The following is a 15,378-nucleotide window of genomic DNA, read 5'->3' on the forward strand; positions in this document are numbered from 1 at the left end:
TTCGCTTTTTTTTTTAATTCTATTTTTCTAAGCCATCCTTGAGCGCTAATAAGCAAAAAAAAAATTATCGAAATCGGATGACCCTTAAAGGCCATTCCTGTAACTTCCCGCTAGATACATTAAGCGTTCGAATGTTGCCGTTTGTTGCGATGTTTTTGAGCTCGTCAATTTATGAGAGCTCAACAATTTGACTTGTGTGTTATTTTGAGCTCTCCTATTTATTTAGTTGCTGGTTCTCTAAGTGACATTAATCACCTCTGTGACGAGCAACAAATTCATTTCAACGTTTTTCACCGGAAAAATCGACATTCAAGCCAGCATGGCCGGTTTGTTAGTCACCGAAGTTCAAGACACCCGATCGTCGGGTGTCTATTTAGTTGCTGGTTCTCTGAGAGACATTAATCACCTCTGTGACGAGCAACAAATTCATTTCCACGTTTTTCACCGGAAAAATCGACATTCAAGCCAGCATGGCCGGTTTGTTAGTCACCGAAGTTCAAGACACCCGATCGTCGGGTGTCTATTTAGTTGCTGGTTCTCTGAGAGACATTAATCACCTCTGTGACGAGCAACAAATTCATTTCCACGTTTTTCACCGGAAAAATCGACATTCAAGCCAGCATGGCCGGTTTGTTAGTCACCGAAGTTCAAGACACCCGATCGTCGGGTGTCTATTTAGTTGCTGGTTCTCTGAGATACATTAATCACCTCTGTGACGAGCAACAAATTCATTTCAACGTTTTTCACCGGAAAAATCGACATTCAAGCCAGCATGGCCGGTTTGTTAGTCACCGAAGTTCAAGACACCCGATCGTCGGGTGTCTATTTAGTTGCTGGTTCTCTGAGAGACATTAATCATCTCTGTGACGAGCAACAAATTCATTTCAACGTTTTTCACCGGAAAAATCGACATTCAAGCCAGCATGGCCGGTTTGTTAGTCACCGAAGTTCAAGACACCCGATCGTCGGGTGTCTATTTAGTTGCTGGTTCTCTGAGAGACATTAATCACCTCTGTGACGAGCAACAAATTCATTTCAACGTTTTTCACCGGAAAAATCGACATTCAAGCTGGCATGGCCGGTTTGTTAGTCACCGAAGTTCAAGACACCCGATCGTCGGGTGTCTATTTAGTTGCTGGTTCTCTGAGAGACATTAATTACCTCTGTGACGAGCAACAAATTCATTTCAACGTTTTTCACCGGAAAAATCGACATTCAAGCCAGCATGGCCGGTTTGTTAGTCACCGAAGTTCAAGACACCCGATCGTCGGGTGTCTATTTAGTTGCTGGTTCTCTAAGTGACAAGGAACAGTTCTGTGACGAGCAACAAAGGAGATGGCCAAAAAAAAACCCAGAGTCGACAGAAACTTCGTTTATATGGTTGGATTCAGTATAATTTGTAGATTACAAAAAGTATTTCATATCATCTAAAAACCATGGGGTTCTCTTTTTACAAGGTTTTTTCGATTAAGATTTTAGGACATAAAAAAGCTTAACTTTTCTGTTTACTGTTCATAAGGAGTTGTGCATAGGGTAAAAACTTTACACTCAGGTGTATGTCTGTTAGCACTATACACGAGTGAAGGTTTAGAGCTGACCTGATCATGGAGAAGAGAGAAGGTCAAAGGAACTCGGCAATGGTAAATATTAACTACCTCGTGTTTGGGCTCATATTATTCGCATTGACAAGAACTTTTCACTTATACGAATAGTGACTAAAAATCTAAAAATAATTTTAACTTTTTTTTACTTTTAATTTTTCTTTTTTATCAACCTTTGCCAGTTCAGAAGTTTACACATAACAGAGAAACCTCTTCAAGTAGGTAAGGTTGGTACTTAATCGTATCTGGAGTGGTTCATGTGAAAGTGCAATGGGTGGGGGTCAAACTCAAGACCTTTACATTACTAGGCAAACTCTATAGGTAACTATGGGGATATTACTATTCGCATGTATAATGTTTGTATACCTTGTTTTTTATGGTCCTTTATGTAAATAATCTTTAAAATCAACAGAAATTCAACATAACCTATTTTTGTGAAAATATGATATAGCTCCTATACCCCATGGATTTCAGGCTTGACTTTTTGACACCATCAAAGGTCTATCATAATGAACCCATTGGTACCCATTTCGTTGCTGTCGATTCTGGGTTTTTTTACTATGAAAATTTGGCCATCTCCTTTATTTCATATTTTTTTCATGAAACAATTGACATTCAAGCGCGCAAAGCAAATAAAAATTTTCTATTTAAAAAAAAAAATATTTTTGCACCTCAAATTTATTTTGGTTATACAGCAACAAATTAGCAACAAATTTGTAGTGATTTTGTTTATTTTACCTTTACTTTTATCTTATAATCCATGCCAGCTTATGGTGAAGCTAGCATTGTTGACGATTTCTCGAAATCGGCAAGAGCAAAAAAATCGATTATTTGGCAACTAATTAGCAACAAATTAGCAACAAATTTTGAGCTTTTTTTTTTTAATTTTTGCCCACTTTGTACTGCCAGCTTTTTAGAGCTCCTTTTACCAACTATGCTGGATTCGGCTTCCAGTCTTACCCAATGCAGCGGAATTTTAACGTATAGATACTTGTTTAAATTCGTGTATACGTAAGCAGATTTTTTAAAGGTAGAATGTAGTACTCAACAAAGTAAATTATTTAATTATAAAATCTTAACAAGAGATTGGGTATTTAAAGGCTGTTAATACCAAAGCTTAGGAAAAGTAAAATTAGGAATCTATAAATAGGCCTTTGTCTTAACCGATAAAGGATTTAATTTATTTACAGAATTTTCAATACTCAAAGAGCAAAGATCAAAAGTTACAACAATTTAAAAATTATAACCTATTTAAGTAACAAAGGAAGAAAAAAAATCCAAAATCACTTCTTTGAGAGTAAAAAAACTTTTTCACTTCATTAAATGGAGTCAATATTGATTTAGGGTCCTCACAATTAATTAGATTTCACGATTCGGTTGTTTCTCTAGGGTCTCAAAAACTTTCTATTAAACATACTTATTCAAGTATTTTATCAGCACTCTACTGAATTACTAATAAGTATGTATTTGTAATTCTTTCACGCGCCATAAAGTCTGGGTTCTAGTATTTACGACTAATATATGCCGTATTTAGTCATCCCTGCTTAATAATGCACAGTTTTCCCTTCACTGCTAACCCGATTTAGATGAAATTTGGTATGGAAATAAAGGAAACCTTGGGCAATGTTTCAGGTTACTTTTATCTGGGAAAGTTACGTGAAAAGACACTCAATATACATTCATAAGGAGTTACAAAACCCTATTAGTACAAACTAGACGTTTTCCCACCGCGATAAAATATAGCCATGTTACTCAGGAAAAGTCTAGCTTTCCAACAGTGCAAGAATTTTTCAAATCTGTTCAGTAGTTTCGGAGCTTTTAGAATAGAAACAAACAAAAAAATCCTCTGTTATATTACATTAGCATAGATTATTTTATTACATCTCAAATAACATGGTGTATTACCGACATCATTTACAATTTATCCACGAATAATTTAATACCTTGAAACATAAATAAACCCAAAGATTTTGAAAATACCTGGAGGGTACATTCGACCCATCTCTTGAACAACCCTCACTTGGCTCGCGGCGTTTAAGGGTTAAGCTTAGAATTAGAAATGATACGGCAAGTATAGGGTTAATTCTGTCTGCAATGCATCTTCAAAGTACGTCCCTTCTAGCGATTTTGGATTTTTGGATGTAAATAAACAAAATATTTTCAAAGAGAAAATTATTTTTCGTTCGTTTTTTTAATTAATATTTGCGATGATTAAGCTCTCATGGATTTAATTACTACGGTATTAATATAGTATTTTTCAAAATATTAATCGTCCATTATATATAACATTTAACAAGTTACACTAAACTAAGAAAAAAAAATTACAAGACATGAAATTCGGTTCATCCGTTTAAGAGCTACCGCGTCACAAATGGTTAGATAACAGATATAGTGGTCAAACACTAAATAGACATCTTTTCATTATATTAGTGTGATGATCATACATATTTGGTGCAAAAATAAAATATGTTGCATTTATCCCATTAGGATAATTTTTCGAATCTAAAACCACAAGGTTATCGAAACTTTTTTCAATAACTAACTAGCTGTGTTCGTTGGTAATTATTTTTTAATTAAAACCAATAGTGATAAAATCTTTAATCACATTTATATGCAAATTCTAAAGTCTTTAGTTCATTTAATTTATTGAATATTAATGTCCTTTGGCGTTTTAATAGCTTAGCTGATAATAATTTTCGTGTAATTTTTTTCAATTATGTATGTAAACATTTTTTATAGTATTACTTAACGATGTTAGAGCAAATTCGAGAAGTCATTTAGTCAGTATATATCATTAAGTTTATTTATATTTTAGTTATACATAGATAAATATATTCTTCGTTATGGGCACCGACTTATATATGTATAACAAAAAAGATATAAAAAAATCTTAGATAACTGTCATCAACGCAGTTTTCCAATATTTCAAGTAGGTATAACAAAACACAATCTCACATTAACTTCTCAACCTAACAAAGACGACTATCTTTACCTTTGAACTTATCTTATCTTTTCTTTCTTCTCTAAAAATTCATCGAAAACAGATCCTTCTCTATTTGTTACCAAACGCCTCAGTTTCATATTGACACAGACTCCACACGGACGATATTTTGTTTTCCTTTGCTCGCTAGGCTTTGCTCACGACTTCATTCGCATATATCAACATGCACTTTTGACAAACACTTTAAAATCGTCGTATTTTCATCGTTGTACCAAAATACGACAGCAAACGTAAGCTTATACTGATGGTACAGCCATAATATATGTAGTTATATAACATAGTCATCTGCCTTTCCCAAATATGTTGGGGTTGACTTTCAGTATAATCGGATGCAGCTGAGTACTAGTGTTTTACAAGGAGCGACTGCCTATCTGACCTACCCACCCCACGGGAAACCCGATAAGCCCATAACCCGAATACCCCATTGGTAAGACTAGAAGATAGGCTTTCTGGCTTCTGACTAGCCGTAACGACTGCCATACAAATAACAGTGAGGGATCAAAAAGCGCCTTCCTGTGCACAAGAGCGTTAGAATAAGTCCCAATCCTATTTCAAAAAAATATCTCCTTATTTACCTATCCAAAAGAAAATAACACTTTCCCATAAATAACTCGGGAAGAAAATATCCTGTAATCTAAAGAAAAACCCATCGTAAACAGTCAAGTATCAAATAAAATATCTCACATCCATTTGTTTCATAGAAAAGACGTATGCTTTCGTGAAGGAAAGGGATGCAATATGTTTAGTTCCGTGTGTGAGACAGAGATGGAGTGCGTGGCACCTTGTGAATCGAGTGGCCCGAGGCGGGTAGAGCGCAATATCCTAGAGAACCTAACGTCTACTAGTGATGGGATAAGTCGATAGCCATAATTTATTTGTGTATTTTTAATACATAGAGGTGTAAAACTTCATTAATCTCGCTCATTATAAAACAATAGAAAACTAATTGTGCCTGGCATATCGATTGTAGGTATCTGGGCATATGACGGGTTAAATTGGATTTTAACATTTACCCACTCCCATTTTTGTGGTTTCAAGCAAAAAAACATGTAACATTTTTTTAATGGACTAAAATAACTACGAATATGTATAGTATTATAAAACAGGTATGCAGAATTACCGATAAAGTTATCGATAAAACTCGAAGTTTCATTAACCATAATAAATTAAATCGATAGCCAGCCCATTAATCAATTACTAGCAATCAAACAAAGTTTTTGATCGCTAAAAGGGGGCAAACATTTTGAAACTTTGAATACTTTGATATACTTATATTATTACATAAACATTCTCAGACATAAATAAGTAAAGTTTTAGTTTCTGTAAATTTATTACCAATCATTAAATTATGGATATTGCAAACTTCAAACTTGGTTGAAGTTCGAAAAATAATACTTTATCTGCCCGCTTGACAAATTGAAGTCCGTCAAATATTATAAAATTAAATTTTACTTTGACGTTTGTCTAGTTGTTATTATTTATTGTTATGAATTATTGAACGTTTGCATTGAGGCTGAGCTATAAAAATATTATTAAAGTAGAGTAAACTAACGCGTTGATATAACCATATGCAACCATAATTTGTCAACTACTAATGAATAATATCGCTTGCACGCAATTATTTTACAACAAAACAAAATAATCACCAAAAAACTCCACTCAAATAATTTCAAACACGACAATAGTATAAAAAACACTAGTAGTTAATTCCCTAGCCTACCATATATTCTAAACTAAACAACAACCATCGATATCGAAGTTCCCTCATCACTACACCACCCGCCCGTCTGATTGGCTGTCATGTTGACACAACTTATGAGCGCGATATGTCCCGCACTACTTGCGCCAGCACTAACACTAACTATCACAAGTTACTTATAGTTGTGAACAAAGAAAATAACGGCAAAACGGTTTAGAGTATACTGCAGACTTTTAATCGGCCGATAGTAGGAAGGCGAAAAACTGTCTCTTTGGTCTAGCTGTCACAAGTGTGGCTGCTGTACACGCGGTCTCGGTTTCGATTCCCGGGTCGGGCCTAAATCACTTTTTGGGTTTTAGAAGCTTTCACAAAGCAGCCCGGAGCCTGGAAGTTGGTGATAGATACACCCGTGCATCGGAGAGCATGTAAATGTCGGTCCCGGTGGTGTCGGATTGCCGTCGCATCGGGCTATGAGAGTGAAGGAATAGTGAGTGCACCTGTGTTTGCGCAAATGCTTGTGCAATATAATATGTCTTGCGCAGTTGGCTAATCTCCTTACATGAGAACAGCTATGGCTAGGTAGGACATCATCATGAAAATAGTACGCAAACTACAAAGATCTTTCATTGGAATCAAGATTTTCTTTTTTATTTTTTCTAACCGTCAACTGTCGGCCGACAGTTTAGTTGCAGTGTGCAGAAACATAGTTCGCTAGTATGAAATGGTTAATTGTTTTGATTTTTCAGTTAGTTTCAGTTTTAATGCGCTTATAATTAAGTTTCGAAATTGGAATTTTGCGGTATTTTGTGCTGCTGTTGTTGAAATAATTGTAGCGATTAGAAACTAAAGTTGATATAATTTGAGGCTATCAATAACATAGGAACCTGTTATAGTTTTGTTTCTTTTTGTTCATGGGTGAAGTTTCTGAGTATGGACAGTTTTATAGATTACTCGTGACTTTAGAAAGAAGTCGATACTCAAGTGAGATTACGAATTACTGAAGAAAACTACAGGTATAGCGTGTTGCAGATCTAAAAGACATAAGACCTAAAAGTTCATAATCATCATAACATATCATCATTTATGGCATATGCAATAAATGATTGTTCTTGAAAGTATTATTTATGCATATTCATTGATGCACTATGGCCTCTAAGAGTAATACTGGTTTAAATAATTCTGTCTCATTCTATATCATTACAATGTTCGCACATAATAGTCCTCGCACCCTAAAATACAAAGCCACTTAAAAAAACTACAAAAGTACTTACTATAAGTATGAAAGTCTGTGATCTGCACAGTATTGCAGTCCTCCCCAACTTGAAGGTAGGTGATCTCGCAGCGGTAGACCCCCTCATCCTCAGGCTTCACGTCATTGATGACCAGCTCGGCGTACGTCATGTTCTTCGAGTACGATATTGTTACTCTGTGGACAAAGAGAGAGAAATGTTAGGAGTGTCAAATTTGACATGTGGTGAAACTGGTTTGAACTAGTATAGGTACCATAGATCTATAAACAAAACAAGTATTTTGAAGTGTCAAAATTGACAATGAAAAAATGTGTCATTTGTTAATATCTAAGTAAATGAATAAAATAAAATAAAATAAACTTTTGGGCAGTACAGATGAATAAGTAAAAAAAGTGTTAGAAACGACAAATTGATTGGTGATGAAACCAGTTAAAATTAGAATATACCTTTAAAGTAGGTATCGTGAAATTGATGGTGTGGCGACAGCGGGTTCAAAATAACTTTTTGGTTACCGGTACCTCTTTCAAATTTCCTCGTACAGGATGTCCGTATGGGTTAAATGGAATAGTGGTGACGAAAGGGCTTTTTGACAACTTCGAGTACACTCCATATAAAACAATTCCTTACTAACCATTCGCGTTTAATGAGAATAAATTTAACTACTCCGAAAATCGAATCCCTTTTTTCAAAGTAACAAGTCATGATCCAAAAAAGTCCAAATCTGGAACTTCATTGGGCATTGGGCGTATTTACGTGTTTTTTTTTCATCTAAAACCTTCAGCTAATGGGCCTTCAGTGAGATTGCAAGTTAGGACCAGCTTGAGTTAATTAAGTGGACTGTCTAATAGATTGATAGCTCTGTGCGTTGGGACTAGGAGACCGAATTGTTTTTAGTTTTAGATGAATTTGGGATTTTTGTTTTAGTTACGTCAACGGGAGTTTTGGGGTCCAAGATTCGATACTTGCTTTTGCGAATTTTATTAGCTGAGTCCAAAAAAGGAGGATCTCTATTCGAAATTTACTCGATTTTTTCATTTTACAAATTATAGTTACTCAGTATTGGTGTAGAATTAAAGGTTTGAAAACTTATGTTGAAGTTAATAAAATCGGGGATACTTTTTCTCAAAATAACTATTATAATAACGAATTTGTATGATGTAATAGCTTTATCTAAATCTGAATCTTTAATATTAAACTACTGCATACAAATATTGAATCTCAAATTGACTCGAAACCAGAGCTAGAAAATAAAATATTTAATGTCCTCATAATTTTATATATCCTCAAATCCGCTCATATTTATGTGCATTATGAAATTAAAAACGTGAAATTTAAGTGAATTGCGAAACTAAAATATCTCACTTTAATATTATTTTCTTGTATATGTGTGTTTTCGTTTTGATACGTTTCCATCAATACATCCAAAGTAAATAGTCTAAATAGTCTACATATATCCTTGTAAATGGTCTATCTAACACCGAAAGCACTTTTAAAATCGGTTCCGGACTTCCTGAGTTTAGCGAAAATAAACATAGAAACCAACTGTTCAACTTTAAACATTAGATTAAAGTTTACTTATTTATGTATTAAACACACTATGCATCTTCTACACTACATAACTACAGAATAAAGCAGCCGACTACAGACTAATGACATTATAGAGCGGCCGCTAATCAGCCGAGCAGGCTGATGACTCAAACGCTCGGACGCTCCGCTTCACGACGGAATAATTGATGACAATGTTTGTTTTTACGAAAATGTCCAGTTTTTAAGTGGGTAAAAGAAGATATATAAATTAGGTTTAATCTGATAAAATAAGGCATTTGTATATAGTAGGTATGGTCTATAAAAATTGTAGTAATAAACTAAAAAAAACCGTTGGTGCAGATTCCAGAATTTAATAGCCGAAGTTGTTTTATATGATTACTTACAGATCTTAAGACCAAGATGTCTTACAAATATTACAAAGTCTTACTTATAGTGACATTATATTGTCAACGAATCGGTACGCAACTATGTCTGTACCACTCTTTTCTGAAGAAAAACTTCAACAAAATAAAAAAAAAACAAACTTGGCTGTCAAATAGCAGTCCTTCTTATTTTCACAACTGCAAAAAGGCTCCACTATCCAAAAAAAATATTAACTAAAATACCTAAAAACTTAACCCAATGACCATTCCCACAGATCTATAAACGAACAGACAATACACAAAGCCGGGACATACAATTAAGGACCTTAAACCGACTGCCTGGAAGTGGCATCGACAAATTAACTGCCCGTCGGCGGAGGAAGCCATTTTTTTATTTCCTTTCTATTTAGTACAGGTGGACAATTTATTTGTGTAATTTATTGCTGTAGATTGAAAAATTGGATTAAATTGTACTATTTGTGGTTGTTTTTGTGTATGGTGTATGTATTGCAATAGAAAAGGATTGTAATATTATAAGGTTTACATTATGATAGACTGCAAAAAAACCAAGTTTATGTTCATATTTTTTTTCATTTTTCATGATTTCAGCATGTTCAGATATACATACATTTATATATACAGAGTGTGTCGTTCATAATCACATTAAATCCTATCACATATACTTTATGATATTCTATGGCGAATTGTAAAAAAAATAACCTAATCCATTCAGTGGTTTAACCACAGGAGTCATTTTTCGTTTTTATAATTTACAACATCATGTGTAAAGCAGAGATAAAGTTAGGAGTATCGAATGTTTTGCTCAGTTGACAGCTGTCAGTTTTCAAGGGAGAATTTCAGTTGTTTCTAATGACTGACTTTTATATGGTGGTCTAATTTTCGCACATTTTTATTCTATTTACTTTGTTTGAAAAATTCATTTTTTTATTTTTACGTATATTTCTTTTTTATTTCTGTTAATCGACATATAATAACCAGTATATTAACGCATTTCATTTAATGTGATTATGAACGACACACCCGATATGTAAGTAAATACATAGTTTAGTCAAGTATTAATTTCATCATCTCAACATTTACTAACTATGTTTACATGAAACGATTGTCTATCTGACATCATTAATGGGAAACTCGGTACCTCTTAACATGACTGATTGTCAGACTTTCTGGCTTTTATATAACTACCTTTTATATTGAATATCATCGCCAAGAGCTACCAATTAAAAGCATCTTGCCAAAGTCGTTTATTTATGTAAGATAAGCAGCTTCCCTTAAGATTTTATCCGACAAAAATCAATAGCATATACTACCAGCTTATTATTTACCATCACACAATAAGCAACAGCAAGCAACAGTTGCAGCAACAACACTGAAGTTCTCGTAACAATGCAACAACTCGCACCTGTGCTGTTGCTGAATAATTTATGTCGTTATATTTGAATTCGTTGAGGTTAAGTTTAACTTGATAATCGGTTTAGACTGAAAAGTTAGAGAGTGAATCTGCTTGTGGTAAATTAAGAAGGGAAGATGCAGTTTTAGAATAATAAGATTATGTTGTAATAATGAATTGGACCTATATAGTAGAGTTACGTAAATTAAGAATAAATTATAATTAAATTCTTTCCCCAATAGTGAATCTTTCAAACTCAAAATCAAATGTTTTTATTTTCAAATAGGCCTTTAAATGCTCCAATGAAACGTCACACTAGTTGCACGGTTCCAAAAAGTTGGTCTCATTGTATTTTATATCTTTCTTCAGGTAGGTAAATAACCTACCTGAAGAGACAAGCAGACAAAACAACTTTTGGATTAATAAAATATATAATTTTATCGGGGTGTGCGAAATCTTTTATAATTATACTGAGAATGCGTGTGAGAAAACCATAAAACACTCCCATAACATAGATTATATAAAAACTTAAACTCTTAATGAGCTTAAAAATAAAATATGTACATCTTAGTTTGCCACACTTACTAATAAACTTAAGTTTAAAAAATCCCCACGACCGTAAACACGAAAACTTCCTCTCTTTGAAGTAGGTATATTTAAAAACTTACAACTTGATGGCTAGATAGCTAGTTTATGGTGCTTTTAACGGCTAGAAGTTAATGTTTATAGTTATAGAGGGATAGAGGGAAGCCAATATTCATTAAGTAGTTGGCTTGTTAGTGAAACTATATTATGTGTTGGGGACCATGAGTTATAGGAAAATACTGGGATGTTTTGGGTATTATTTAGGCATCGTGAGGCTATTATTTAGTGTATTTGAAAAAAAAAATGGATATGTTTAGCTGACTGGTAAATAAATCTTTGATGAAAATTAACACCTTTTTATATATACACCTTTTTATGTAGACAAGGAAAGAAAAGGTTATTGAAATGGAATTAATACAAATTACTAGGTGTAGGAACCCTAATTTAGGCATACGTGATAAAAAGCAAAGTTTTGATATACCACAACACAAGTTTGCCTTTGTTTTCAGTAAAATAAGAGGTTTTGATATGACCAAACCATCAAACAGACTTTTAATACTCCTATAACATAAAAAACACCGCATATTCTAAAAGCTCTCATTCAACAATATAAAATCCTCTCGCAGTATATTCTAAAAAACTTCATAACCCTCCCCAGTAAACCTAACCGTAGTTTTAACCACAGCTTATTGTTTAACTAACAGTTACCGCCAACTAGTTACTACTAACCATTAAATAGTTTAATGCACTCACGATGGAGTTCCAACGAGTTTTTATGGAACTTTTTAGTTTCGCTCTTTTTATACTCTGTGGCGTGTTTCTAGTCTGTGGTAGAGGTATTTAGATAACATCGTGTAATAAAATTGTGCTTACTGAGGTCAGTTTATGGATGGGTGAAAGTATATGCAATATAACTTTGTGGAAATCTTTGTACATGCTGGTTATGAAAGCAATTTGGTTGTGATGGCTTTCTGGCTTTTTAGGGGGCTTAACTCAAAATATTGTCAGATTTAGCTTAATAACTTTTTCGAGCTTACTCGGTTGAATGAAGTTTGAATTTAGAAAATACAACATATCACCGGTGCACACAAAACTTAACAGTATTAGTTTCTTTATAAGTTGAAACTTATGGAGATTAACTTCATGTCTAAATAACCTAAACCCAAAATAAATAGTAGCCAATTTACCCAGCTAAACCCAGTTAGCCAAAATTCTAATAAAATGTCTAGATAACGTAATACCTAGGACGGGCAGGTGTTGTGTTTTCGCGGGCAAACCGCACATCGGTCCGACTGACAGGGCTGTTTGTTACAAGCATGGAGGATGAAATGTAGTGGAGATGGCATGAGGTAGGTCAGGCGTGTACTTGTAGGTCAAGTAACGACTGGCACAAATAAAAAAAACAATTACTAGTACTAACGCAGCGTTCGGTTTCCTTACCAACTTAAAACAAATCGTTAATCGTTTTTTGTTAAAAAGTCGAGTTTTAAAGATGACTTTCTATGTATACTTTGGATACCAATGTATTTTGGAGGGTACGGTAAATGTAGGTCCCGGCTGTCATTGAACATCTTTGGCAAGTGTTACGGGAAGTCAGAAGCCAGTAAATTTGACCACCAGTCTTACCAAGGGGTTTGGGGTTGCCCGGGTAACTAACGATGTTGAGGAGGTCAGATAGGCAGTCGCTCCTTGTAAAACACTGGTACTCAGCTGCATCCGGTTAGTCTAGAAGCCGACCCCAACATAGTTGGGAAAAGGCTCGGAAGATGATGTTGGGTAAAGCCTCTCATCCCCCGAACACCCGCATTTTCTTACTACTTTTTTACGAAATGTTGCGTTATGACATCTCCGCTAGAGATTTCATTCTCCGTGGTCTGAGTGAGCGCTGTTTGTTACAAGCCACAGACAAGCGCTTCTTGTGGCGTTTACACTGCCAGCAGGGAAATTGGGTCACTTGTTGTTGTGTTATGTTTTTTTTTAAGTTATGAGTGTGTTGAGAATGTCAGGAATTAAATAAATGTGAATTATAACGTGTCATGGTGTTTAGAAGTTGAGACAAAAAAGCGTCAGAGATCACGAAATTAATAATAGTTTTTTTTTACTGCAATATAAGTATTTTGAAAAAAAAAAATAACAATAATTTTAAGTAAAGTCGCATAATATCTTGGAACTTGGAACATAGAAAGATTGGATCATGATTTTATTGACACCCAAAAGAGGTGCTTTTATGTGCCTAACTACTAGTTTTTACCTAACTATTCTGATCAGTTAAGTTTCGGGGCCTGTATAAAAACATTAAAAAAACCCCAAACGCGATCTAAAATACCAAGAAATTTTAACTAAAAATCTTGACACCACTACATTTTTATTCGCGTTAAATGTTCCTCCGACAACATCACACAAAAACGTATGCCTCGTAAAACATTTTCTATTCTAAAGGTGTGTGCTACGCGGTCGTAGCGCTACGAGCTACGGGCTACGAGCTACGCCGTAGCATACCGCGTAGCATTCCGCGCAATACATTTTAATCGATAAAGTGGTCTTCATTGTGAAAATTGTTTGAGTTTTTATTTAGTTATAATAGTGTTATTGTGTTAAGGTGATGGTGTCTTTTTATAATACTGTTGTGGGAGTTTTTCATGCTTTTAATGCGAGAGAGAAAAGTAATATAATAAAAATATGACTGTATCAATGATACATTATTAATACTAAGCTGTGTCACTATTTTCTGTCAAAGGCTTGCTTCTCCTGGCCGTGACCTGATCCTTACTACTTAACATTCTAAATGAGTAAGTGGATTGTTTATTACGCTTTCTTGTGACTACAACAGAGCCGACATCAATATTTGGCATGAAGTTGGTCAATGACTTGAAGACGGACATAGGCTTCTTTTTATATAAGTGTCTAGCGCAATGTAATTAAAATTTTACAGCCTCAGAATATTCCTTCAAACCTATACTTCTATTTTGCTAATTCAGCTTTTAACAATCCTTTCAACTAAGCTCTGCTGTTGTGACCGGGGAACACATATATCAGCTCGCGCAGGCTATCGCTCAGTTCAGCACACAGTATGTTACATCGCCAACACAACATGTCTGTGACTGTGCTGTTTATGTTTATGAGGCTTCTACGGCTTCTACATGAGGTAATTTTACCATCAGCAGTTGTATTTTTTAGTGGTATTTAAAGAGTCGAACCAAGAATACAATATTGGGACTGGTGCATGAAGAATTCCGTACATACCATCTTATAAGATTTTTAATGGCAGTGGGTATAAATAATCGCTCTAAATCCTAATATGTGTATGGAAGATTGTGCTTTTGAGAAAAGATAGGTACCAAAAACGTACACGTACAAGTTTTTGGATACCTATTTGTTTCCTTGTTACTTAAATCACAGTCACTTAGAAGACATGTCGCGATTATTTCGATTAGAGCGATATAGAGAAAGTATACGTCAAAAACTTAAAAATAACTAGCTTAGATTTCTTTTATTATTATCCCAAGCATTTCAAATTCAAAATAAAATACACGTGTAGATATTCACATCCACATCTAATATAACTTCATAGAAATCCTTCCCCACATTTTCCACAATATTTAACAAAGGAAATTCATCGCAAATTGCACTCTACTTGCATATAGTCACAACAATGCAACCAGGTATGCGCCTTGTAATGAGTACTATCATGTTGCGGGTTCGATTCCCGACAGATAAATTATGTTGGCTATTCTGTTTGCTATCACCTATTGTGTGTATGTTTTCATTTGTATTAATACTAGGTATTCGCATCTGAACAAAAATTTGCATATATCTTTTCTCATGTCAGAAATATGTGTACCAATTTAATTCGGTTCAGTAGTTTTGGTTTGAAATTTGGATAGGATAGACAGAGTTTCTTTCGCATTTATAACATAAATG

General features: G+C 34.4%; 1 protein-coding gene across 5 annotated transcripts in view; it reads right to left on the minus strand.

The window, feature by feature from the left end:
- Positions 1-15,378, minus strand: part of LOC124642905 (hemicentin-1) — a 470,700-nt gene that overhangs the window by 142,055 nt on the left and 313,267 nt on the right. For all 5 annotated transcript variants that reach the window (XM_047181655.1, XM_047181654.1, XM_047181656.1 and 2 more), the window contains exon 4: positions 7,573-7,727. In XM_047181655.1, the coding sequence (XP_047037611.1) occupies positions 7,573-7,727 (155 nt within the window). The remainder of the gene's footprint in view (positions 1-7,572; positions 7,728-15,378) is intronic.

Source organism: Helicoverpa zea, chromosome 26 (genome assembly GCF_022581195.2).
Source record: "Helicoverpa zea isolate HzStark_Cry1AcR chromosome 26, ilHelZeax1.1, whole genome shotgun sequence".
Taxonomy (NCBI): domain Eukaryota; kingdom Metazoa; phylum Arthropoda; class Insecta; order Lepidoptera; family Noctuidae; genus Helicoverpa; species Helicoverpa zea.